General features: G+C 39.3%; 1 protein-coding gene across 1 annotated transcript in view; it reads left to right on the top strand.

The window, feature by feature from the left end:
* The window catches only part of LOC128695600 (uncharacterized), a 295,135-nt gene that overhangs the window by 251,803 nt on the left and 15,625 nt on the right, over positions 1-27,707 (top strand). Inside the window, exons 3-10 of the mRNA XM_070093224.1 lie at positions 7,707-7,871; positions 8,857-9,066; positions 9,191-9,346; positions 11,745-11,927; positions 16,870-17,039; positions 17,661-17,853; positions 19,952-20,167; positions 21,596-21,817. Coding sequence (XP_069949325.1) covers positions 7,707-7,871; positions 8,857-9,066; positions 9,191-9,346; positions 11,745-11,927; positions 16,870-17,039; positions 17,661-17,853; positions 19,952-20,167; positions 21,596-21,817 — 1,515 coding nt within the window. The remainder of the gene's footprint in view (positions 1-7,706; positions 7,872-8,856; positions 9,067-9,190; positions 9,347-11,744; positions 11,928-16,869; positions 17,040-17,660; positions 17,854-19,951; positions 20,168-21,595; positions 21,818-27,707) is intronic.

Below are 27,707 nucleotides of genomic sequence, written 5' to 3'. Positions count from 1 at the left end.
ATACACAAATAACTCGCACATAGAAGAGAGGAGCTTACGACGACGTTTCGGTCAGACTTTGACCATCTGTTAGTGTGACTTTGTAAATGATCCAAGTCGGACCGAAACGTCGTCGTAAACTCCTCTCTTCTATATGCGGGCATATGTGTATACCCAGTGTTGTAAATGTGTCTTATTCATCAGCTTGTCTCTGTTGTATACCATCATTAATGTGTCTCTGTGTTGGCAACTTCTGATAGTGTTTTGTTTACTGTTACTCTTGCGTCCTATTCGTCCGAAAATTTTAAATCTAACTTCATCTATAAGTGATTTTATATACACTATTGTCAATTTTGTCGGCATCCATTGGTGATACATTTTCTAGATTTAGCCAAGGATAATACAACAGTGTCATTATGACTTGTTTACAATGGGATATTTATTAATCTAACTTGACCTTACCTAACATAATGACACAAACTAGCTTCACTAATGTTACCTAACCTTTGATATACCTTTGATGAGCTCCGAGAGTCTCTCTACTCCCGGAGCCCGGCCATGGGCCAGGCTCGTCTGGTGCTTGCCTGGTCAACCAAACACAATTTCTTCCTATGTACAGTTTCCATGTTAATTATTTTTCTCCACATTTGGTGATGACAATTTTAGCTATAGTTACAGTGGCTTGGATTGGTTAATTGTACAGTAGACTGTAGGGTCTGTCCTGGCTCGATGTACTGTTGGCCCATAGGCATCAGTTTGCATGTAGATGAATGGTTCAGAGAACCGACATGTTGATAAATTAGACACATGTGCAACTCTTGGGTATCTTTATTGAGGAAACGTTTCGCCACACAGTGGCTTCATCAGTCCATACAAAGGAGAATCTTGAAGAACAGGAGGAGAATGAGGTAATCAGTCCCTCAGCCTTGAGTCGATGTGGTCAGTCCATCAATCTTGTATAGATTGATGGAATGACCACATCGACTCAATCGACACATGGACCCTTTGTTGTTAGTAATCAAAATACAAGGTTCTGGATGAGGGAATACTTAGCGATGACGGAAAATTTTCCTGTAACAAAATTTGGCCAGAAAAATGAATTTTTAAGGACGTCCGGGTGCTGTTACTACAGTTTCTTAACCGTGCTCGTGTAAATAGCATGGTATTTAGAGCTTAACAAAGCTCTGGATAGAACGAGATGTTATCAAAGCGAATTTTTGCACCTATGTCTGATTACTGTAAGCAGCACACCCTTATTCACCATGGATATCATGTGATAAGTGGCGAGGAAGAGAAGTGGTAGCCTGAGCGCTGCTTTCACCCAGCCAGCATGTAACACTATATATTCCCTGGCATGACTTTCAACTCTGTCAGCCTCAATAACATTCACAGCACCAGGCTCATAAAAATGTACTTGTCTAGTTTAACAGTAATGCGTTTATGAATGGTGACTTATGTGGTTGGCATTAAGTGTTTTGTAATAATGAAAGGGTGGTGGGAGGGGTACTTGCGTGTTTAAACTCTGAGAGTCGCCTGGTAATGGAGTGGTGGTGAAGAATTGGGTTTACCTGAAGTTGCTTCTGGAGGTTAACGCCCCCCGCGACTCAGTCCCAGACTAGGCCTCCTGTTTGCCGGCCTGATTGATCAGGCTGTTAGTGCCCGCCGCATGCGGTCCAACGCAGGTTACCTGGAGGTTATTCCGGGGATCAACGCCCCCGCGGCCCGGTCCATGACCAGGCCTCCCGATGGATCAGGGCCTGATCAACTAGGCTGTTACTGCTGGCCGCACGCAGTCCAACGTACGAGCCACAGCCCGGCTGATCCGGCACTGACTTTAGGTATCTGTTCAGCTCTCTCTTGAAGGCAGCCAGGGGTTTATTGGCAATTCCCCTAATGCTTGATGGGAGGCTGTTGAACAGTTTTGGGCCCCGGACACTTATGGTGTTTTCTCTTAGTGTACCAATGGCGCCCCTACTTTTTATTGGGGGCATTTTGCATCGCCTGCCCAGTCTTTTACTTTCGTAGGGAGTGATTTCTGTGTGCAGATTTGGGACCATTCCTTCCAAGATTTTCCAAGTGTAGATTATGATATATCTCTCCCTCCTGCGTTCCAACGAGTACAAGTCAAGTGCTTCCAAGCGTTCCCAGTAGTTAAGGTGCTTGACAGAACTTATACGTGCAGTAAAGGATCTCTGTATACTCTCTAGATCTGCGATTTCACCTCATCTGGAACTAGAGAATTTAGAGAGTTCCCTTCTGAAGATCTAAACTAACCAAATCTTACCAAACCTAAATAGCTGAACCAAATTTAACCAAACCTAATCTACCCTATCCAAATTGTATCACAAATAATCTAGCTAACCCAAATCTTAGCAAAATTAATCTAACGTACTGAGATTTGCTTCAGCCTACGGGTAGAGGAAAGTGTTCTTACTTTCTCATACGCAAGAAGGAAACGTGTTGATGAGTCTTGGTGCCCTTACTCTTTTCAAGGGAGAACTTGAAACAGTTTCTTTAGGGCTGGTATCTACCTGGGGCTGTATGCAGTCAGCACCAACAAACTAGTTGACTAGGCTGTCAATCAGAACTGGACTGAGACAACTAATTCCCGGGTCGATGATCTCCGAATCACGAATAAGTGTACAACAGAAAGGTGGGGCATTTGATGGAAGGGGAAGGGGGTTGGAGGTGGAGCACGGGGGTAGTGGCTGGGCATGGGGCAGATAGTAGGCATGGGAGGGAGGTTGGGGATGAGGTTGAGGCTCTGGCTAAGACATACAAGGCAGCCTGAAGGTCGCTATTCTACGCCGCCCGCCTTCGTGTCTCCACCACTTTCCGCCCACGTCCTTGTCCGTGCCTGCGTGTCATGTTCGTGTATGTTCCTGCGTGATTTGTTCGTGTATGTTCCTGCGTGTCATGCTCGTGTATGTTCCTGCGTGTTATGTTCGTGTCTGTTCCTGCGTGTCTTGTTCGTGCATGTTCCTGCGTGTCTTGTCCGTATATGTTCCTGCGTGTCAGGTTCGTGTATGTTCCTGCGTGTCTTGTTCATGTCTTCCTGCGTGTCATGTTCGTGTCTGTTCCTGCGTGTCTTGTCTGTATATGTTCCTGCGTGTCAGGTTCGTGTCTGTTCCTGCGTGTCTTGTTCGTGTATGTTCCTGCGTGTCATGCTCGTGTCTGTTCCTGCGTGTCTTGTTCATGTATGTTCCTGCGTGCCATGTTCGTGTATTTTCCTTCGTGTCTTGTTCGTGTATGTTTCTGCATGTCATGCTCGTGTATGTTCCTGCGTGTCATGTTCGTGTATGTTCCTGCGTGTCTTGTCCGTGTATGCTCCTACGTGTCATATTCGTGTATGTTCCTGTGTGTCATGTTCGTGTTTGTTCCTGCGTGTTATGTTCGTGTATGCTCCTGCGTGTCTTGTTCGTGTATGTTCCTGTGTGTCTTGTTCGTGTATGTTCCTGCGTGTCATGTTTGTATTTGTTCCTGCGTGTCTTGTTCGTGTATGTTCCTGCCTGTCTTGTTCGTGTATGTTCCTGCGTGTCTTGTTCGTGTATGTTCCTGCGTGTCTTGTTCATGTATGTTCCTGCGTTTCTTGTTCGTGTATGTTCCTGCGTGTCTTGTTCGTGTATGTTCTTGCGTGTCTTGTTCTTGTATGCTCCTTCGTGTATGTTCCTGCGTATTTTCGTGTATGTTCCTGCGTGTCTTGTTCGTGTATGTTCCTGCATGTCTTGTTCGTGTATGTTCCTGCGTGTCTTGTTCGTGTATGTTCCTGCGTGTCTTGTTCGTGTATGTTCCTGCATGTCATGTTCGTGTATATTCCTACGTGTCATGTTCGTGTATATTCCTGCGTGTCATGTTCGTGTATATTCCTGCGTGTCATGTTCGTGTATGTTCTTGAATATCTTGTTCGTGCATGTTCCTGCGTATTATGTTCGCATCTGTTCCTGCCTATATTCGTGTTTGTTCCTGTGTCTTGTTCGTGTCTGTTCCTGTCTGTTATGGTCATGTCCATGCTTACGTGTCATGTTCATGCCTGCATGTCTTGCTCATATTCATGCCTATTACCTTCATATAACTTTGATGAATTTCGAGAATTTTTTCTACTCCCGCAACCCGACCATGGGCCAGGCTTGTCTGGTGCTTGCCAGGTCAATCAGGCTGTTGTTGCTGGTGGCCCGCTGCCCCACATATTCATCACAGCCTGGTTGATTTGGCACCAGGGAAGATACTTGTCCAGTTTCCTCTTGAAGGCTTCTACATTTGTTCCAGCCGTGTTTCTGATATCTTTTGGTGATATGTTGAATAATCTGGGGCCACGATGTTGATACAATGTTCCCTTATTGTTCCCACAGCACCCCTACTTTTATTTACCCCTACTTTTCACTGGGTTTATTTTGCACTTCCTCTCATGTCTCTCACTCCATCATGTTGCCATGGCATTGTTCAGATTTGGGACAAGGCTGACAAGTTCTTTCTTCTTGGCCTGGTCATGGACCGGGCCGCAGGGGCATTGATCCCGGAATAACCTCCAGGTACATGTATATGTACTATCATGTATTTCTTTCCCTCTCCAGTGAGTACTTTAAAGCATTTTCAGTAATTTTAATGCTTTATTGGCTCTGTGTAGGCCATAAATGATTTCTGTTTCTGTTCCGGCTTTGATATCTCTCCTTTCCCTGAATGAGGCCGTCAACACTGAACAAAACTCTGAGTGAGAGAGCACAAGCAGTTTAAAAAGTGTCATCATTGGAACTATTTCCCTTGTTTTGAAAGTTCTCATTATCCACCTTCTCATCTTAATGGCAGTTGTGACATTCACCTTAGTATGTTCTTTGAAAGAAACCTCAGCCAACATAATTACTCCCAGGGCTTTTCATGTATTCCCCTCATTCTATTTGATGATCCTCTTAAGTTTTGTATAGTGTCCCTATTGAGTTGAGAGTAGGACACTTGTGCAACATCTGGGTATCTTTATTGTAGACGTTTCGCCATCCAGTGGCTTTATCAATACAAATTCTAGGACATAACTTAAAGACAGTAGAACTATGTACAGAAGATGAGGTAATCAGTCCCTCAACCTAGGAGTAGGTGCGAACAGCACCATAGTCGTGTTCTTTACTCTTTCCATATCTGAGCAGCTGGAACTTATTACCATTGAACGTCATATTGTTTTCCACCGCCCACTGGAAAAAACTATTTATATCCTCCTGCAGTTTTTTAGTGTCTTCTACCAAGGTGACTTTCATGCATATTTTAGTGTTATCTGCAAATGATATGAAACTGTGTTAAGTATTTTTGTCTATGTCTGTTGTGAGGATAAGAAACAGCAGAGGTGCGAGGACAGTGCCCTGGGAAACAGCTTTTTACCTCACTGATGCTGGATTTTGCTCTATTTACTACTAGTCTTAGCAGTCTGTGTTAGAAACCTGAAAATCAACCTGCGTACCTTCCCCATTATGTCTATGGCCTTCATTTTGTGTTCAGTCACCCCATGATGGCATTTGCCAAACGCTTTTGTAAAGTTTGTATATCACATCTGCGTTTTGGTTTTCTTCCATTGCCTCTGTAATTATGTCATAGTGGTTCAGCAGCTGTAACAGGCATGATCTCCCAGATCTAAAACTGGTTGGGGTTATACAGATTGTGTTGTTCCATAAAGTTTGTAATCTGGCATCTCATCACTTTCCAAGATTTTTATAATGTAGGAAGTTAGGGATAATGGTCTGTAATTTTTAGCTAGTGCTCTACTACCTTCCATATGCAAAGGAGCTATGTCTGCACTCATTAAGGTCTTGGGTATTTCACCTAGATCTAGGCTCTTTCTCCAGAAAAAGTACTGAGGGCTCCAGCTAGTGGTATGCTGCACATTTTTTATTAATAAAGAATTCCATGAATCTGGTCCAGGTGCTGAGTAAGTAGGCATGCTTTCTATTTCTTTTTCAAATTCTGTAGGATAAGTACGAATATCAGTTAGTTGGTCTGCGTGGCCTTCAAATGGAATGAAAAAAAGTTTCAGCAATCTCCACCATGCTGTCATCTAGTGGGTTGCTGAACATTGACTCATATTGATCTTCTAGAATTTTATTCATTTCCTGTTCATTATCAGTATATGAACCTCCTGTTATTAATGGTCCAATTCTAAAGGTAGTTTGTAGCTTATTAGGGGTTTCTTGCAATATCTTTTATGGCCTTTTGTTCCCGTTGTGCTTCTTCTGTCTGGTGCCACAGCTTAAGTTTTTCTCTCAGCTAATATTATCTTTCCTTCATTTTGACGTATTCACATTGTTCAGCAGTGCATTGACCCTTTTTCTTCTGTACAATCTTCTACACACGCTTTCCATATCTGATTTTCTAAGTTTCCTGAATGGTACATATTTAATACAGACTGTTTCTGTGTTCAGCTTTTACAGGCACTGGTGAGGATTTAGGGTGCTCATGACTTTTTCCCAGGATATGTTCATATCGATTTCTGGTGTCATGTTCACATTTGTGCTTGTGTGTCATGTTCATATCTATCTCTGTGCGTCATATTAATGTCCATGCCTGGGTGTCATGTTCATGTCTGTGCCTGCATGTCCCTGCATTAACTGGATGAAATAAATCATGACATTATTGAAATATACTGGGAAGATAGTACGCATAACATTTATTGAAACTGATGTTTAGAGAGGATGAGCTTAGTGAAGGAAGTATACTCAAGACTCCACCTTAATCTAAGTAGGTTTCACATGATCGTTTTTTGCTCTAGTAAAATCTGATGTAGACTTTTCTAAGGTTTCCTTTACTCCTTCAAATATTCTTTGTGGATTATATATTTTTGCCATTACGTACATAGTCTTCATCATTACAGTCAGATGCAGACAGAGAATACAAATTATAGGATATTCTCTTATCTGTGTCATAAGGAGTGAAATGGGGTGTATCAATTACTGAGTGAGACATTAACTGAAGAGTTAATTGCACACTGATCTTCAGGAATAGCTTCATCCCAAGTATAACTAGTATTTGGATCAATTATAACTCTTACAATATTAATGTACCTCATATGATATTAATCCATTCCAGAAGACTTATCGTATCTCAAGACTATTGTAACTGAAACTCAAAAATTAATGAATTTATAGTAATTCATTCCCAGACCCCAGAAATGCAACTTTTCCTGCACCTTTGACTTGAAGAGTTGGCAGTGTGGTGGAGTTGATTATCTTTGTTGCTTGCTTCTGAGGCTCTTAAAATAAGGTACCAGATAATACTGTATACATTTGGAAGTTATTGGAGGGCCATTTTCTTACTGGAGTGAAAATTATGGGAGGAAGTATAAAATAAATTTGGTGCAAAGCACAGTAGTTGCGGGCACAATAGGAGAACATTGTGTCAACATCCGTGGCACAAAGACTATTGTCTGCTACCAGCAGATATCAAAAATATTTCTGAAACAAATGTAAAAGTCTTCAAGAGAAAACTGGATCACTACCTCTGGCAAGTGCCAGATCAAGGGCCAGTGGATCGCTGACAGAAACAGCCTGGTTGAACAAGCCCTCAGTGAGGAAGTTCGGCCAAAAGCTGGGCTGGTAAGATAGAAAAACCCCTTTGAAATTGGTCACATGTATATCACAGGTATATCCTATCAAGTGAGAAATTATTTTTCTTTTTGTAACATCTTAAGTTTTTGTTTTTCAAGCATTTTCAGGAAATTTCAAAGTAATGTTTGTTGTTTTTTGGTATTACAGGTTGCTGGGATGGGAAGTACTCACACTGTAACAGCTCATCATGTGTGGCATCTTCCCCTTCAATAAGTAATAGTTACTTCTGCTGTTGCACTGGTAGTATGTGCAATGAAGACGTCACACCAGCAACAGAGTCCAGCCCCACTCCAGCAGAGCCTCCAGACTCAGGTTAGTGCTGGGCTGAGCTGCAGCTACTGGCCACTATGATGCCTGTGTATTCATTTGTGTCTACCGGGTTGAACTGCTTCTCCTGACCTTCATCCCAACTTTTAATACCATGAACTCTCATGTAAAGCTCCTCTATGTAGTGCGATTTTTTTGTGAATATGATTTACATATAAGGTACATCCAAAATTTAATGCATGGAAAGGCCTTCAAAATATGCACTATTCAATTTTTGATGCTCTTTTTCATTTGCATTTATAAAAAAGAAATCACTAAGTACATATATAGGAGCTTTAAGAGAGCTGACATATTAACATACTGTAGTTAATACTTAGTCTCTTGGGTATCATCATGTCTCCCCATGATACCATGTATGGAGCTTGCCTCCACTACATACTGTGTACTTCCTTCCAGTGCACTATTTTTGTTTGTAAATGTGTGCATACAGTATAGTACTGATAATGATAGCTTGTCTAATAGCAGTATGCTTGGCTGTTTATATCTCTAAACTGACTTTGCAAATTGCATAATTTATTATAATAATATCTGTTAGCTGGATCTGAGTTCTAGAGTTGGGAATTATAGTGCCTCCACTCCCAAGAATGAGTGTGGATGTTGTAGTTTGAAGGGTCATTCACATCACTCATTCTCTGTCAAGATAGCTAGGGAATGAGTGATGGTGAATGCATTTTATTCTTATGGTCACTCAACCTTGGTAAGAAATGATTGATATGTTAAAACAAAGGGCAGTTTATACTAAGAAAATTAAAATTTTTTTCCTCAACTGTTTCAGTAAAATTCCAGATTTTCACCTACTTGGATTAAATTTATGGAATATGATCATCCTTATACAATGCACTGTCATTAATATTTTGAAGCCAGTTAGAAGAAGCATTCTATATTGAATAAAAATGAATAACACTATTTGTTCCTAAGGTCTGTCATCATGCACACTGGTAACTAAGCTGGTACGTATTTTATATTACAGATGACAGTGAAAACAAAGATGAGTTGGAAGACTATCTTTTGGTGCTGTATGTGCTGTTGACAATCGCATTTATATTGCTGGTGATATGCATCGCAGGAACAGCTCTACGCTGGAGGAAAACCAAGCCAGCCCCTCACCCTACACCAGCTGAAGACCCTCCCAGCTCCCCATGTATTGATATGGATTCTATTAAATTTATGGAAATCATAGGTTAGTTGGATTTGATATATATTTTTAACAGGTGTTTTGTTATTCTGCATGTTTTCTCATAATGAGCTTTTGATTTCATGGTTTCTTCAGAATAAATATAATCTTGCATATTTAATTTTTTTAGGTCAAGGTCGATTTGGTACAGCATATCGTGCTGTAGTACAGAGTGAGGAGATAGCAGTGAAGCTTTTTCCCCAGCATTATAAATCTTCATATCAAAATGAGAAATATATTTATTCTCTTCCTCTAATGGAACATTCCAACCTTTTGTCATACCTAGGTAAGCTTTATAGTTTATATTAATTAACAGTTTGTCCTTAAAAATGTTATATATTAATATATTCTAGTTTTATTTCAGTATGTAGAGGTGCATGACCTGTAATGTGACTTACTATATTAATATGTACTGGTATGTAAAAATATAGTAAGGGATTTATGTAATTTATGGAGGTATTGTTTAGTATTTTGAGAAGTAGATGTCATTGTGACCAGAATAATAAAAAGTTTTGGGTATAGACAAACGTTGGATAACTGAATCTAGTCTCTGGTCGTTCATCAGTACAAATGGATAATGAAAACTGCAAATAGAGAAGCCCACAAATGTGTAGGAATGACTGTACAGGCAGGCCTCACTTATACAGCAGGTTGCATTCCAGGCTACTGCTGTAAGGTGAAGCATAGCCTTTTTTCACTCTCAAATGCATATTTGAGAGGTTTGATTGGTGTCATTGGGTACAAGAGTTAATTCTTGGGTAGCTTTAGGTAGAGGTCGTTTTGATAAGGACCTGCCTCGCATGGGCCAGTAGGCCTTCTGCAGTGTTCCTCCATTCTTATGTTCTTATATGTAAGAGCCTGATAACATGTTTACATTGTCCTATATTAAGTGAGCAATAGAGCTAGGCTTAAAAAATGCATATACAGTTCACACATTACTTACTTTAAAATATTTTCATCTTTAGCTTTCATCCTTAGTTTATAGTGAGTGGTGAATACATGTATTTATTATAGGAAGTCTGAGCAAATGAAGAATGGATATAATTGAAAACTGTTGCATTAGCAAAACTGTAAAGCAAAGCATGGAGGGATAGCGCACAAAGTGAGGGCCATGGGCATTACGAGGAAGGTAGGCAGATGGATTTTTGGGTTCTTATCACACAAAATACAAAAAGTAGTAGTAAACAGAGCAAGATCCAGCATCAGTGAGGTAAAAAGCTCAGTACCCCAAGGCACAGTCCTGGCACCTCTGCTGTTTCTCATCCTCATAGCAGACATAGATAAAAACACCCATCACAGTTTTGTATCATCATTTGCAGATGACACTAAAATAAGCATGAAAGTCACTACGGTAGAGGACACTGAAAAATTACAGGGGTTTCCAATGGGCAGTGGAGAACAACATGACGTTCAGTGGTGATAAGTTCCAGCTGCTTAGGTATGGAAATAATGAAGAACTCAAAAGGAACACTATATACAAAACCCAAGAGGGCTCACCCAATAGAACAAAAGGAACACATACAACACTTAGGGAATAATTATGTCAGCTGACCTTTCTTTTAAAGAGCAGAGTAATATTTAGTGAAAGGATTCAGGGAAACCAGTTATTTTTATATAGCCAGACTTGAGTCCTGGAAATGGGAAGTACAGTGCCTGCTCTCTAAAGGAGGGGTTCGGGATATTGGCAGTTTGGAGGGATATGTTGTGTATCTTTATACGTATATGCTTCTAAACTGTTGTGTTCTGAGCACCTCTGCAAAAAACAGTGATTATGTGTGTGAGGTGAAAGTGCTGAATGATGATGAAAATATTTTCTTTTTGGGGATTTTCTTTCTTTTTGGGTTACCCTGCCTCGGTGGGAGACGGTCGACTTGTTAAAAAAAAAAAAAAATCACGATAGCCAGGAGGATAATGCCATTGGTGACACTCTTCAAATCGCTAGTCCTCTCTCATTTAGAATATTGCTCAGTGCTGATGGCCCTGTTCAAAGCAGGAGAAATATCAAAGCTGGAACAAATACAAAGATCGTTTACAACTCAAATTGAGCCAGTAAAGCACCTAAATTACTGGGAACGCCTTCAAGTCTTGAACAGGTACTCATTGGAGCAGAGGCAAGAGAGGTGCATGATAATATGCACCTGGAAAGTACTCGAGGGCTTGGTCCCAAATCTGCACACTGCCATAACAGCCTACTGGAGTGAGAGATATGGGAGGAAGTGCAAAATAAACCGAGTGAGGAGCAGGGGTACGGTGGGGACAATAAGGGAACACTATATCAACATTTGGGGTCCCAGACTATTCAACACCTTACCAAAAGATATCGGAAACACGGCTGGAGCAAGTGTAGAAACCTTCAAGAGGAAACTGGACAAGTATCTTCACCAGGTGTCAGATCAACCAGACTGTGATGGATATGTGGGGCAGCAGGCCTCCGGCAGCAACAGCCTGGTTGACCAGGCAAGCACCAGATGAGCCTAGCCTATGGTTGTGCTCTGAGAGTAGTGAAACCCTCAAAACTCTTCAATGGTATATCAAAGGTATATCACTGTAAAGCGGGGCCCACCTGTATTTGTTATCTTTCCTTGCTTTAGGGGATGATCTTTAGAGTCCTTTGAAATTATAACCATTATTTATTCTCTTGTATAAAATGCAGTGTGGTTCTGTTTTCTTTTAACAATAATCAGGTGGGGGTGAGTGTGTTGGACCTGATGGTAACATATATTATGGACTGGTGCTGTCGTATTGCCCCAATGGTCGTCTTAGCTCCTACTTAGCAGAAAATACACTAAGCTGGTCCACATTTTGTCAGATTGTTTTAAGTGCCACACGAGGTCTTGCACATCTACATTCAGACATAAGGAAAGGAGGTAAGCTTAAATGAAGAATTTTAAAGATTGTTTGTATTGAATATATGTATTGCTCTGTGTACAGTATTCACGTTTATTTATCCCTGAAGTGTCTTCTGATTAGCTTAAATCTTCAGTGCTGATATATGATTGCATTAGAAATGTATACTGTAATTTATATTTTTCCTTTTGCATGCATTGAGGTAGAAGGGGCTGGGGTTATTAGAAACATGAATACCTTTTATTGGGTTGTGCACCTACTAAAACACATCAACTTTTGTGCATACAGTTATGGCTGGCTTAGCAGGTTTAGTATATTATCATGGTACATTATTATTTTCATTAAAACATCAGATAAAATGCTGTTTGCAGATACTTTAACATCTGAGGAATATTTGAATGAATTGGAATACCAAGTCCTTAGTGTAGATGGAACAGGATTATACATCACTGGAATGGTTTAACAGAATGCACTACAGAATATACTACAGTCAAACGTGGAAATTAATTAGTATTATTGGATAAAATTCTTGTCCAGCCTTGTTAAAGGATTTGTCATTGCACCAGCAACAAGTTCATTATTGAGCTAATAAATGTGACTGCTTTGAGAATCACTTTGTTTCAGAGGCCCTGGTTCATTGCAGAAAAAAGTCAGGCTTCCTAATGAGTAAGATTCTACTCTTGTTTGACGGCTATAGTGCTCATTGAGCTGTTAAAAAATTTGTTGCCAGCAATGTTTTTGTAGATACATAGTAAGGGAGACAAAATTAGCATATGATAGATTTTTATAAAGTAGAATTAATACAAGGAGTTTGGTGTACTATATGGAGAGTGAAACAAGAGTGGTTAAGGAGTATAAAAGAAAAAATGAGTGGCTGAGGGTTTTGTCAACAAATTTTGCTGAGAAAATGGAAAAATGTTAAAATGTTTGGAGTGAGATTAATAAGTTGAGAAACCCTAGAGAACAAAATGATATAGCATTTTAAAACAAAAGGGGAGTTATTAAATGGGGATGTGGAGGTATTAGGAAGATGGAGGGAATGTTTTGAGGAGCTGTTAAATGTTGAAGAAGAGAGGGAGGCAGTGATTTCATGCATTGTGTAGGAAGGAATAAAATCTTTTAGGAGTGAGGAAGAGCTAGGTGTGACGGGGGGGAGTTGCGGCAGGCAGTGGTACAACGAATGGGGGTAAAGTGGTTGGGATTGATGGGATAAAGACAAATGTCAAAAGCAGGTGGGGATATAGTTTTGGAGTGGTTGGTGCATTTGTTTAGTAAATGTATGAAAGGAGGAAGGTACCTAGGGATTGGCAGATTGCATGCATAGTGCCATTGCCTATAAAGGAAAAGGGGATATAGGAGGGAGTAAGAAGTATAGGGAAATAAGCCTGTTGAGTACTAGGTAAAGTGTATGGTAGAGTTATTATTGAAGAATTAAGGTTAAGACAGAGAGCAGGATCACAGATGAACAAGGAGGCTTTAGAAAGGTAGGGGATGTGTAGACCAACTGTTTACAATTGAAGCATATACATAAGTGAACAATATTTAGATAAAGGTTGGGAAGTTTTTGTTGTCTCCATGGGGAAGTGGAACAGAATTCTTCCTCCGTAAGCCATGCGTGTTGTAAGAGGCAACTAAAATGCCGGGAGCAAGGGGCTAGTAACCTCTTCTCCTGTATATATTACTAAATGTAAAAGGAGAAACTTTCGTTTTTCCTTTTGGGCCACCCCGCCTCGGTGGGATACGGCCGGTGTGTTGAAAGAAGAAAGAAGTTTTTGTTGCATTTATGGATTTAGAAAAGGCATATGATAGGGTGGATAGAGAAACAATGGGGCAGATGTGTCAACAGATGTTGCAAGTGTATGAAATAGATGGTTACTTCAAGCAGTTAAGTGTTTTTACGAGGATAGCAAAACTCAGATTAGGTGCCAGGTCATCCAGGTTGTGATGGATATATAGGTCAGTTGGCCTTTATCAGTAACAATTTGGTTGACCAGGCAAGCACCCAGTGAGCCTGGCCATGGCTCCCAGAACTCATCAGTGGTATACAATAAAAGTATGTATGATGTCACCATGGTTGTTTAAAATATTTATAGATGGGAGTTGTAAAAAAAAGAGGTGTGGGATTAAGAGATAAAGAATCTAATGCAAAGTGGGAGTTTTCACACTTGCTTTTTACTGATGACACTGCTTTTGAGACTTTGAAGTGAAGTTGCAATGGTTGGTAGATGGATATGGGAGGGTATGTAAAAGAAGGGAATTAAAAGTGAACATAGGAAAGAGCAAGGTGATGAGAGTAACAAAAAAATTGAGGTAATTAAAGAGTGCATATAAGTTTGGAACGAGGGAGTATGGAGGAAATGATTGTGTTCAGATATTTGGGAGTGAACTTGTCGGCAGATGGGTCTATGAAAGATGAGGTAAACAGTAGAATTGATGAGGGAACGAATGTGGATGGTGCATTGAGGCATCTGTGGAGACAAAAGAATCTTATCCATGGAAACACAAAGAGGAATGTAAAAGAGTATAGTAGAGAGGAGGGGGCTGGAGGTAGTGAAGATGTTGTGTCGGAGGGCAATGTGTGATGTGACTGTTATGCAGAGAATTCATAGTTTGGAGATTAGGAGGTGTGGTTATACTGACAGCATTGTCCAGAGGGTAGAGGAGGGGGTTATGGAGGTGACTTAGACATTTAGATAGGATAGAGCAAAATAGAATGGCTTGGAGGGTGTATAAATCTCTAGCAGAGCAAAGGAGGGGTAGAGGTCATTCTAGGAAAGGTTGGAGGGAGAGGGGCAAAGGAGGTCTTGTATGTGAGGGGCTTAGACATCTAACAAGTGTGTTAGGAGCAAGTGAAGGCTAGTAATTTTTTTATGATTTGACGTGCTGTTGGAGTGTGAGCAAGGTAACATTTATGAAGGGATTCAAGGAAACTGGTTAGCCAGATTTGAGCCCTGGAGGTAGAATGTACAGTGCCTGCACTCTGAAGGAGAGGTGGGGATACTGCAGTTTGGAGTGGCATTTGAGCTGTGATGTCAGCACTTCTCCAGCAAGACAGTGATGCAGTGAGTACAGTGGACTCTCGGTTATCAGCCGTTCCGGATATCGGCCAATTCGGTTTTCGCCCATTTTGGCCGAAATTCTATCCTGGTTATCGGCCGTTACTTCGGTTATCAGCCGTATTGGACGTGTCCACCTGCCGCTCCGCTGCATTTGTGAGTCAGTCTGGCTTTGTCTCTGGGTGAGTGAGGAAGCCTCCACACATTCATCCAAACATTTCGCTATAATCCATTGTTTTATGTGGTTATTGATTGAGTGCAACTGCGAAATAAGCAACCATGGGTCCAAAGAAAGTTCCTAGTAAAGTTCCTTTAGTAAAGAAAGTGAGAAACATGATAGAATTCAAGGCAGGCAGGCATTGAGGTAAGGAGTGTAGCAGGCATGCAGGGAGTGTAGCAGGAAGGCAGGGAGTGTAGCACGCAGGGAGGGAGTGTAGCAGGAAGGCAGGGAGTGTAGCACGCAGGGAGGGAGTGTAGCAGGAAGGCAGGGAGTGTAGCACGCAGGGAGGGAGTGTAGCAGGGAGGCAGGGAGTGGACAGTTTTTTGTGGGACAAGGATGCAGTGACTCTCAAGCTGGTCCTAGTGGCAGTAAAAGACAAAGAAGGAAAGTGACCCCTCCTCACCTTTATGCATATGCCAGCAAGAGTCTTCAATAAAGGTATGTAATGTTAATTTATTAGTAAAATTAGTGCTTTATATTTCTTTCTCATTGTTTTGTGTATGTAAACTGTAGTTAATCTTTAAAAAATGCGTTTTTTGTTAATATTTTTGGGTGTCTGGAACGGATTAATTGTATTTACATTAATTCTTATGGGAAATATTATTTTGGTTTTCGGCCATTTCGGTTTTAGGACGACCTTCGGGAATGGATTACGGTCAATAACCGAGGGTTCACTGTAATGGTGAAAATCTACCTTGGTGGAAGATGGTAGGTGTGTTAAAAAACCATTTCACTTAACTTCATGTCTATGATTCAGCCCTTGGATCAAGGCAAAAATTATGTGGTACTGTATTTGAAGGCAAATTACTGCATCAAAGTAATGAAAAACTTTCTGGAATTGAAAAGACTAGAGGTTAGAGCATGTTAAAACTATTGGATACTTTTTTCTCGCTACAATGTAGTTTTACAATTTACAAAAGAATTTCATGTAAGCATGGTCTATAATGCAGTATTGTGAATGGTGAGCAGTGTGTTAGTATACAGTGTCAAAGCTATAAAGTAAGCTTGATTTAGACATGTTATTTTGGGGATGGAAGCTTTAAAGGCCCCAGTCCCCTCACTCAATTTTTTTTTTTTTTCATAATTTGGAATTTGTTATTACACTGTACTGTATTTGTTATTTTCCTTAATGTCTGTAGAGTATTAAATTTTATATACTGTAATTTTTTTTTGTGTGTAAGTGTTGGTATTCCCTTTAAAAAATATAGGCTTAACTTTTAGATATTAATACTATATATTAATCTTTTGTTCAGAATTAATCTCTTTACAAGCTGGCATGCTTGGAAACATTGCTATACTATATGCTTGCTGAAAAAATGGATAAAAATGTTCACATTTCTGGAAAAAAAAAAAAGGAAATTTAGCAGCTACTTAAGTATATATTCTTGTAAAATCTTCAAATAGGTTGATTATTATTATTATAATCATAACTAAGTGCTATCCCATAAGGTTCATATGACACTGATTCATATATGTTGATTGTCCAAGTATGTATTCTATTTTGAATAATATACCAGAAATGGGATATGTCACATAATATTGGGCTCAGTGATGCTTTCTCGAAGATGAACTTTGGGGAAGTTTTTGATAGTGACAATTTCTTAAAAAATTTCCATTTTCCTGAATGCCAACATTTAACAGAATGAATTGCAATACTGAATTTCTCTGTATTGTACTTTGTTTCAGATATCATAAAACCATGCATTAGCCATAGGGACTTCAACACCCGCAATTTACTGCTTACTGAAAATTTATTGTGCGTTGTATCTGACTTGGGCTTTGCTATTCATACGCAAGGAGCCAAATATTTTATTAATGGTGAAGAGCAGCATGCAGAGACATCATCATTGACAGATGTGAGTTCAGATTTGATTTGTTTGCTGTATATTAATATGAATCTAATATCTTGCCATATTTTGGGAAGTTTCCATCAAAGTCTACTAATTGTAACAGTGCATTTTATGAATGGAGACAAATGGTATTTGGAACCTGACGATCGGTTGGAGTGTGAGCAGGGTAATATTTAGTGAAGGGATTCAGGGAAACCGGTTATTTTATATAACCGGACTTGAGTCCTGGAAATGGGAAGTACAATGCCTGCACTCTAAAGGAGGGGTTTGGGATATTGGCAGTTTGGAGAGATATATTGTGTATTTTTATACGTATATACTTGTAAACTGTTGTATTCTGGGCACCTCTGCAAAAACAGTGATTATGTGTGAGTGAGGTGATAGTGTTGAATGATGATGAAAGTATTTTCTTTTTGGGGATTTTCTTTCTCTTTGGGTCACCCTGCCTCGGTGAGAGACGGCCGACTTGTTGAAAAAAAAAAATAATTGCAAGTGTCACACAAAGTGATTTGTTGGCAAATTTCACAGACTTGGGATTATTACATTTTGTGAATTTGCTCATGTGCAGTGGTATTCTTAAATGTCATTAGTAATTAGTTTGTAATACATGAAATTATTTATTTTTAGGTTGGAACATTAAGGTATATGGCTCCAGAAGTTCTTGAAGGAGCAGTAAATCTTAGGGATTGTGAAGCAGCCTTGAAGCAGATAGACATTTATGCCCTGGGTCTAGTGTTGTGGGAGTGTGCAGCACGTTGCCATGATCTTTACCAGGGCCTTCAAACTCCCCCATACAAGTTGCCTTTCCAGGCTGAAATTGGTAGGTATTCACTATGCTAGGTAAAAGGACACAAGTGCAATTAACCCTTAAACTGTCCAAACAAATTTACGTTCACATGTGTAGTGCTCCAAAAGTAGATCTACGTTTTTTTAAATATTTTCGAATATAACAAAAAAAAACGTAGATCAAAGTTTTTTACACATTTTCAAACGTAAAAAAAAAAATCATCTACGTTTTTTTTACATACTTTCAAATGTTGAAAAAACGTAGATCTACGTTTGGACAGTTTAAGGGTTAATGTGACATTTTACTGTGGCAACAATAAAATGTCACATTAGTTGCACTTGTGTCCTTTTACCTAACATATTGTCGATAATTCTACCAACATTAATACACTCAATATGCTGTATATACCTCTCACTAAGTACAGTACCTGTACTCTGGAGGGGTGGAGATGTTGCAGTTCAGATGGTCATTTGAATTGTAATGTCTGCACACATCTGGTAAGAGTGAATGATGGTGAATGGGCTTCCTTCTTTTTGGGTCATCCTATCTTGGTGGGATACAGCCAGTGTGTTAAAAAAAAAATCCTTACTTAGAACATTTATGTGAATAATGAAATTTGTCTTGGGTTTTCAGTCATAGTTTTTATAATTACAGGTACATGTAGGAGCCTCATGAAAATTTCAGGGAAGCTTTTTTTTTTTTGATGTTGGCAATTTACCATATATATAAACTGATATTGGTTATTCTAACTTGGTGATGTGGTATTTAGTACATTTGTTTTGTGTCTGCTTATGCAAGTAGCTTTAATTTTTGTTACTGTAGATAACTTTACCTTATGTAGTTTTGTACAGTATTAACAGTATTACAAAAAGTAATTTCATAAGTCAGAGCTTTTTTAATATCACAGTTTCCTTCCTTAATTTTTTAAACCCTTCGAATGATGATTAAAACAGTAATAGGCTTATGTTTGTCCACATTACAGGCAATGTATTAAATATGAAACAAATTTATTATGTTACATAAGTTAAACATTGAAACTAACATTTGAACTTCTGCTGATTTTTTTTTTTTTTTATTTTTTTTTTTTTTTTTTTTTTTTTTTTTAATGCTGAGAAGCACAATGAATCCAGGGGCTGGGCCCCAAATTTTTGTTAACTAAGCATGCTCCAAAAATTCAGGAATTAGTTGATAAGAATAATGAATTTAGTCATATTTTAAAATGAGAATAATAACAGCAATGTTCATAGTAATTCCATTGAAGATTGAGCATTGACAGTGTGCAGTAATGTGCATGTTATAAATTTATCCACACTCATCATCTGGGAAACAGTAAATAGCTTATTAAGATACCAAGCAGCCCAGTTATAATTGACCCCTTATTGGGGGCATACATGCTTGCCAAATGTCACTTCTGTATACATTTGAAGACCACTGTGAGGGAATCCACAGTAGGTGAATTCTGACTCTGTTATTTATAATTTTTAAATACATGTATTTGTAACTGGATTCGGATAAGAGCATATTACAATTGTGCATGCATTATACAATTCAGGGTATTTTAAAATAATAATTGCTTACAAGTAACATGTTAAGATTGGTATCATTACAGTATATTAATGGTGTACAACAACAAGTGAATGAACAAGACAAGAGCAACATTTAGGTCTTTTTATTGCCAAAATGTTTTGCCTGGACAATAGGCATCTTCAGTCAGATACAGAGGTGACTAATGTATTGGAGATAGTTGAAGAAGTGGAGATTTTGAGATGTTCAATCCCTCAGTCTAGATGGAAGTTGTTCACTTCTGTAGCTTTGATTAGTCTAAGTAGAAGCAGTTGGGTGGAGCTTTTATACTTATGCCGGAAGTGAGGTGTGGCAGCTGTAGATGGTGTTACAGGAGGTAGAGCCCACTGCCTTGCTAGTATTAGTATGTTTTAACCTTTTTACATAAAACCTTGAATTACTCAAGTGCTAGGGAAGTTGGGGTATGGTTAAGGTTAAAGAAAAAGCACTAACATTTTAATTCACTTGTATGAGTCTGTCATTTTATGTCTTGTTTATGTAAATAAACAAGACATAAAATTGAACATATGGGGAATATAAAATTATAGTAAAATTGTCTTTTTTTCAGGTCTTCATCCAACGTTCGAACAAGTACAAGTTCTAGTAACTCGCAACAAGGCTCGGCCACTGTTCCCGTCAGTGTGGAAGGACACAAACCCTGCAATTCGCTTGCTTAAAGAAACAATTGAAGATTGCTGGGACCATGATGCTGAAGCACGACTCTCAGCTATGTGTGTTGAGGGACGACTGGCAGAGTTGCCTGTTCTATGGGACAGATATAAATGTATGTCATATATGTCTTACTTAGAGGCATTTATTTATAAATGTACAGTACAGTAAACCTTCAGTTTAACAGACTAATAGGGGAAGGGGGTTGTATGTTAAAGTGATTGTGCATTAATTCCAAATTGTGATTGTAACAGTAAAGGACAATTATTGGATTTAATGGATGAATTTTGTTAAATCCAAAAATGAATTTATTCAGAGGATTGTAACAATAGTGAATAAGTCTGGATTTAACAGACTTTGTCCGTCAAATTGGAATTGTCTAAAAATAATGGATAATTCTGATCTAACAGACAAAGTCCATAAAATTCAAAATTAATTTACCCAGCGAACCATGAGAATAACAGGCAATTTTGGATTTAACAGACTCCTCTTGTTTCTGAGTATAGTCTGGCCTTACGAGAATATTAAGAATAAAAGGTCAGGGTACCATAGCTCAAATAATTCATATGACCATTCATTGTTGCACTCTGACCTTTGTAATGGTATATTTGACAAGACCATGATGGACATATGGACTAGCAGGCTGCCAGCAGCAACAGCCTGGTTGACCAGGCAAGTACACTGTACTAAACAAGCCTAGTGCAGGGTTGGGTTGTGAAAGTAGACAGACTCTTGACACCCGTGAAAAGTATTTGAAAAGTATAAAATAGTACGTTTACACATCTGCTTTTTATTTTTAAAATTTACAGACTTGAGAGCTGTTATTCTACCTTATCTCATCTTAAAGTCCAGTCATATCTAAGATATACTGTCTTTCCCTTCCCAAAAGCCATCCACAACAGTTGACCAATTCCTAGGTACTTATTTACTGCTAGGAGAACAAGAGCAGCATGTGTAGGACTTGCCTACATGTCCACCAACCTGCAAATCAAATCTAGGCCCTTTGGTTTGTGAGCTAAGCACTGTACCTCTGAGGTATAGGTCACTGTGGGCCTCGGTGGGAGACGGCCGACTTGTTGAAAAAAAAAAAAAAAAAATTAAATAATTTGAGGCTGAAGTTAACATTTGATTGCAAACATTGTAATAAACTGGGATTGGATAAGTTAATGTTACCCAAATACATACTGTACATATGTTGGTGATTAAGAGTCGGATTAATACTGTTATTACTGTAACATAATATATAACATTTCAGTATGTCCTGATCCATTTTGAAGTTGCAAATCCTGTAATGGTCTTAAACAGACTGAAATAATGAGTTTCATATCCAAATTTGGGAGTTAGTTGTGAATTGTACCAGTCACTGTATTGTGACTTTTAGTTTTCATAAAATAAATTGTATTGAGAGTTTTTAATGATGCAGTGTATGGGTAAATAAGTTAACTATAAATTTTAGATTGCAGTGTATATGTAGGTTATTGTATGATATTGAGGTCTTTCTTTGGCAAGATTTTTTTCTGATCATTTTTTAATATTTTTTCAGCAAGCTTAGGTGTAAATGGTGTGAGTCCAACAATGAACCCAATGTCCAACTTGATGGTAACACAGAGACAGGGAGAAATGTTCAGCGGTCTGGTGGGAAATGGAGGAAAGGTCATCAGCAATGCCATCACTCCACGAGATAAGGAATCCAGCGTGTCTGAAGCCACTGTAGAGACGACTATCACTGGTTCCCCGTCAGAACCCTCATATGATGCATGTCTTGGTAAGATAGTCAATACAGATCTGTATAGCTTTTGTAAAATATTTCAAGGAATGAGGAATCTTTGGTATTAATGTTGTTGGCACCACTGTACTCTAACATGTCCACTTTTTTTTTTTTCCATCCAGTTATTAAAAATTTTATAATGCAGATGCTTCAGCACTTTAGCTACCTATTTTTTCTCTTCCATACTGTGATTAGCCTCATCTTGCATCAACCCATCTGCCAACATGTGCACTCCAAGATATCTAAATACAGTACCTTCAATCTGATACCCAGTCACTCATTACCTAGACATTTTACACATATCACTTTCCCTTTACTCTCTTTACTTTCAGCCTCCTCTCACACATTTTTCCAAACTTATATCAGATTTATTACCTTTTGACAAAAATTTTTTTTTTTTTTTTTCAACAAGTCGGCCGTCTCCCACCGAGGGAGGGTGACCCAAAAAGAAAATACTTTCATCATCACTCAACACTTTCACCTCACTCACACATAATCACTGTTTTTGCAGAGGTGCCCAGATACAATAGTTTAGAAGTATTTTTTTTTTTTTCAACAAGTCAGCCGTCTCCCACCGAGGCAGGGTGACCCAAAAAAAAGAAAGAAAATCCCCAAAAAGAAAATACTTTCATCATCATTCAACACTTTCACCTCACTCACACATAATCACTGTTTTTGCAGAGGTGCTCAGAACACAACAGTTTAGAAGCATATACATATAAAAATACACAATATATCCCTCCAAACTGCTAATATCTCAAACCCCTTCTTTAGAGTGCAGGCATTGTACTTCCCATTTCCAAGACTCAAGTCCAGTTATATAAAATAACTGGTTTCCCTGAATCCCTTCACTAAATATTACCCTGCTCACACTCCAACAGCTCATCAGGTCCCAAATACTATTTGTCTCAATTCACTCCTATCTAACACGCTCACACACGCTTGCTGGAAGTCCAAACCCCTCGCCCACAACACCTCCTTTACCCCCTCCCGCCAACCTTTTCGAGGATGACCCCTACCCCGCCTTCCTTCCCCTACAGATTTATATGCTCTCCATGTCATTCTACTTTGATCCATTCTCTCTAAATGACCAAACCATCTCAACAAACCCTCTTCAGCCCTCTGACTAATACTTTTATTACCTTTAAACCTTTTATTACCTTTTAAACCTCTGTCTTTCCCTAATACTAGCACTGTACTTATTTCTTTCATAACCTCATCTGTAAGTTTATTAAACAACCCTGGTAATATTACACATTCCTGTATAAAACCCACTTTTCCAGGAAAGGGCCAATGTTTTTTGTATACACCCTAACCTGAACCTCACTCTTCTCATAAAATAGTTTTACAGATTTTAACAACTTTCTACCTATTCAAAATATTTGTAACACTATTCACATGGCTCCCAGTCATCTTATTATGTGTCATTTTCAAATTCATAAATCCAACAAACTGCTTTGTACCTTTATCTAACTACAGTAGACTCTCACATAACATGGTGCTTATGCTCCTGAAAACTATGTTTTAAGTGAAATCCATGTCATGTGAATTAATGAGCATATGGGAAAGAAAGGGTTACACTCCTGAGACATTAAAAAAAAAACACCCAAAATAACCTAAAACAATTTGTTCTCTTCTTGAATTGTTGGTGATACTTGTAGGTCTTAGCATGTATGTAGAGGGTTGGTGTGGCCCTACTGAGCTGAGGTGAATTGTTGTTGTTGGGCTGAGGTGGAAGGCATTCTTAAATCCACACCATACCTCCTCAGCCTCCTTGTCACTTTCATTCTACTGTACCTTTCTCCCTCTTTTTTTCTCCCCACTGACACTATTCTTATTTTGTGTCCTGCCTACATCTAAGTCTTTCTATAGCTACCACTAAATAATGATCTAACACAGGTTAGTCCAGCTACAGGTCCATGGGCCATATGTGACCCATGGGTTGAATTTCTTTGACTCACAAACACTCTACAAATAGTTAATAGTCATGAAATTCTTCATTACTATAAGAGCTTGTTCTCTACAAGGTTGCAGCCCCATTGTATACATAGAGATTTGCTTTCAGGCTTCATAATACACTTCAGTTTCAGAATTTTTTTTACCATTACCCCCGTATAGGCCAGTGCTGCTAATCTTATATGGTCTTATAAACTTAAAAAATGAAATTGTCATATGTGGCCTACAAAACTAAAGATTTTTCTGGTCATTTTGCTCAAACATACCAGCCGTTTCTCTAAAAATAGTGAATTTATAATATGTTTATTTTTTTTTTTTTATTATCACACCGGCCGATTCCCACCAAGGCAGGGTGGCCCGAAAAAGAAAAACTTTCACCATCATTCACTCCATCACTGTCTTGCCAGAAGGGTGCTTTACACTACAGTTTTTAAACTGCAACATTAACACCCCTCCTTCAGAGTGCAGGCACTGTACTTCCCATCTCCAGGACTCAAGTCCGGCCTGCCGGTTTCCCTGAATCCCTTCATAAATGTTACTTTGCTCACACTCCAACAGCACGTCAAGTATTAAAAACCATTTGTCTCCATTCACTCCTATCAAACACGCTCACGCATGCCTGCTGGAAGTCCAAGCCCCTCGCACACAAAACCTCCTTTACCCCCTCCCTCCAACCCTTCCTAGGCCGACCCCTACCCCGCCTTCCTTCCACTACAGACTGATACACTCTTGAAGTCATTCTGTTTCGCTCCATTCTCTCTACATGTCCGAACCACCTCAACAACCCTTCCTCAGCCCTCTGGACAACAGTTTTGGTAATCCCGCACCTCCTCCTAACTTCCAAACTACGAATTCTCTGCATTATATTCACACCACACATTGCCCTCAGACATGACATCTCCACTGCCTCCAGCCTTCTCCTCGCTGCAACATTCATCACCCACGCTTCACACCCATATAAGAGCGTTGGTAAAACTATACTCTCATACATTCCCCTCTTTGCCTCCAAGGACAAAGTTCTTTGTCTCCACAGACTCCTAAGTGCACCACTCACTCTTTTTCCCTCATCAATTCTATGATTCACCTCATCTTTCATAGACCCATCCGCTGACACGTCCACTCCCAAATATCTGAATACGTTCACCTCCTCCATACTCTCTCCCTCCAATCTGATATTCAATCTTTCATCACCTAATCTTTTTGTTATCCTCATAACCTTACTCTTTCCTGTATTCACCTTTAATTTTCTTCTTTTGCACACCCTACCAAATTCATCCACCAATCTCTGCAACTTCTCTTCAGAATCTCCCAAGAGCACAGTGTCATCGGCAAAGAGCAGCTGTGACAACTCCCACTTTGTGTGTGATTCTTTATCTTTTAACTCCACGCCTCTTGCCAAGACCCTCGCATTTACTTCTCTTACAACCCCATCTATAAATATATTAAACAACCACGGTGACATCACACATCCTTGTCTAAGGCCTACTTTTACTGGGAAAAAATTTCCCTCTTTCCTACATACTCTAACTTGAGCCTCACTATCCTCGTAAAAACTCTTCACTGCTTTCAGTAACCTACCTCCTACACCATACACTTGCAACATCTGCCACATTGCCCCCCTATCCACCCTGTCATACGCCTTTTCCAAATCCATAAATGCCACAAAGACCTCTTTAGCCTTATCTAAATACTGTTCACTTATATGTTTCACTGTAAACACCTGGTCCACACACCCCCTACCTTTCCTAAAGCCTCCTTGTTCATCTGCTATCCTATTCTCCGTCTTACTCTTAATTCTTTCAATTATAACTCTACCATACACTTTACCAGGTACACTCAACAGACTTATCCCCCTATAATTTTTGCACTCTCTTTTATCCCCTTTGCCTTTATACAAAGGAACTATGCATGCTCTCTGCCAATCCCTAGGTACCTTACCCTCTTCCATACATTTATTAAATAATTGCACCAACCACTCCAAAACTATATCCCCACCTGCTTTTAACATTTCTATCTTTATCCCATCAATCCCGGCTGCCTTACCCCCTTTCATTTTACCTACTGCCTCACGAACTTCCCCCACACTCACAACTGGCTCTTCCTCACTCCTACAAGATGTTATTCCTCCTTGCCCTATACACGAAATCACAGCTTCCCTATCTTCATCAACATTTAACAATTCCTCAAAATATTCCTTCCATCTTCCCAATACCTCTACCTCTCCATTTAATAACTCTCCTCTCCTATTTTTAACTGACAAATCCATTTGTTCTCTAGGCTTTCTTAACTTGTTAATCTCACTCCAAAACTTTTTCTTATTTTCAACAAAATTTGTTGATAACATCTCACCCACTCTCTCATTTGCTCTCTTTTTACATTGCTTCACCACTCTCTTAACTTCTCTCTTTTTCTCCATATACTCTTCCCTCCTTGCATCACTTCTACTTTGTAAAAACTTCTCATATGCTAACTTTTTCTCCCTTACTACTCTCTTTACATCATCATTCCACCAATCGCTCCTCTTCCCTCCTGCACCCACTTTCCTGTAACCACAAACTTCTGCTGAACACTCTAACACTACATTTTTAAACCTACCCCATACCTCTTCGACCCCATTGCCTATGCTCTCATTAGCCCATCTATCCTCCAATAGCTGTTTATATCTTACCCTAACTGCCTCCTCTTTTAGTTTATAAACCTTCACCTCTCTCTTCCCTGATGCTTCTATTCTCCTTGTATCCCATCTACCTTTTACTCTCAGTGTAGCTACAACTAGAAAGTGATCTGATATATCTGTGGCCCCTCTATAAACATGTACATCCTGAAGTCTACTCAACAGTCTTTTATCTACCAATACATAATCCAACAAACTACTGTCATTTCGCCCTACATCATATCGTGTATACTTATTTATCCTCTTTTTCTTAAAATATGTATTACCTATAACTAAACCCCTTTCTATACAAAGTTCAATCAAAGGGCTCCCATTATCATTTACACCTGGCACCCCAAACTTACCTACCACACCCTCTCTAAAAGTTTCTCCTACTTTAGCATTCAAGTCCCCTACCACAATTACTCTCTCACTTGGTTCAAAGGCTCCTATACATTCACTTAACATCTCCCAAAATCTCTCTCTCTCCTCTGCATTCCTCTCTTCTCCAGGTGCATACACGCTTATTATGACCCACTTCTCGCATCCAACCTTTACTTTAATCCACATAATTCTTGAATTTACACATTCATATTCTCTTTTCTCCTTCCATAACTGATCATTTAACATTACTGCTACCCCTTCCTTTGCTCTAACTCTCTCAGATACTCCAGATTTAATCCCATTTATTTCCCCCCACTGAAACTCTCCTACCCCCTTCAGCTTTGTTTCGCTTAGGGCCAGGACATCCAACTTCTTTTCATTCATAACATCAGCAATCATCTGTTTCTTGTCATCCGCACTACATCCACGCACATTTAAGCAACCCAGTTTTATAAAGTTTTTCTTCTTCTCTTTTTTAGTAATTGTATACAGGAGAAGGGGTTACTAGCCCATTGCTCCCGGCATTTTAGTCGCCTCATACGACACGCATGGCTTACGGAGGAAAGATTCTTTTCCACTTCCCCATGGACAATAGAAGAAATAAAAAAGAACAAGAGCTATTTAGAAAAAGGAGAAAAACCTAGATGTATGTATATATATATATGCATGTGCGTGTCTGTGAAGTGTGACCAAAGTGTAAGTAGGAGTAGCAAGATATCCCTGTTATCTTAGCGTGTTTATGAGACAGAAAAAGAAACCAGCAATCCTACCATCATGCAAAACAGTTACAGGTTTTTGTTTCACAGTCATCTGGCAGGACGGTAGTACTTCCCTGGGTGGTTGCTGTCTACCAACCTACTACCTATATGTATTAGGTTTATTTAATTTTACAGT

The sequence above is a fragment of the Cherax quadricarinatus genome, chromosome 42 (genome assembly GCF_038502225.1).
Source record: "Cherax quadricarinatus isolate ZL_2023a chromosome 42, ASM3850222v1, whole genome shotgun sequence".
NCBI lineage: Eukaryota > Metazoa > Arthropoda > Malacostraca > Decapoda > Parastacidae > Cherax > Cherax quadricarinatus.
Note: the sequence above shows the minus strand (reverse complement) of the source record. Positions and strands in the feature narration are given on the sequence as shown.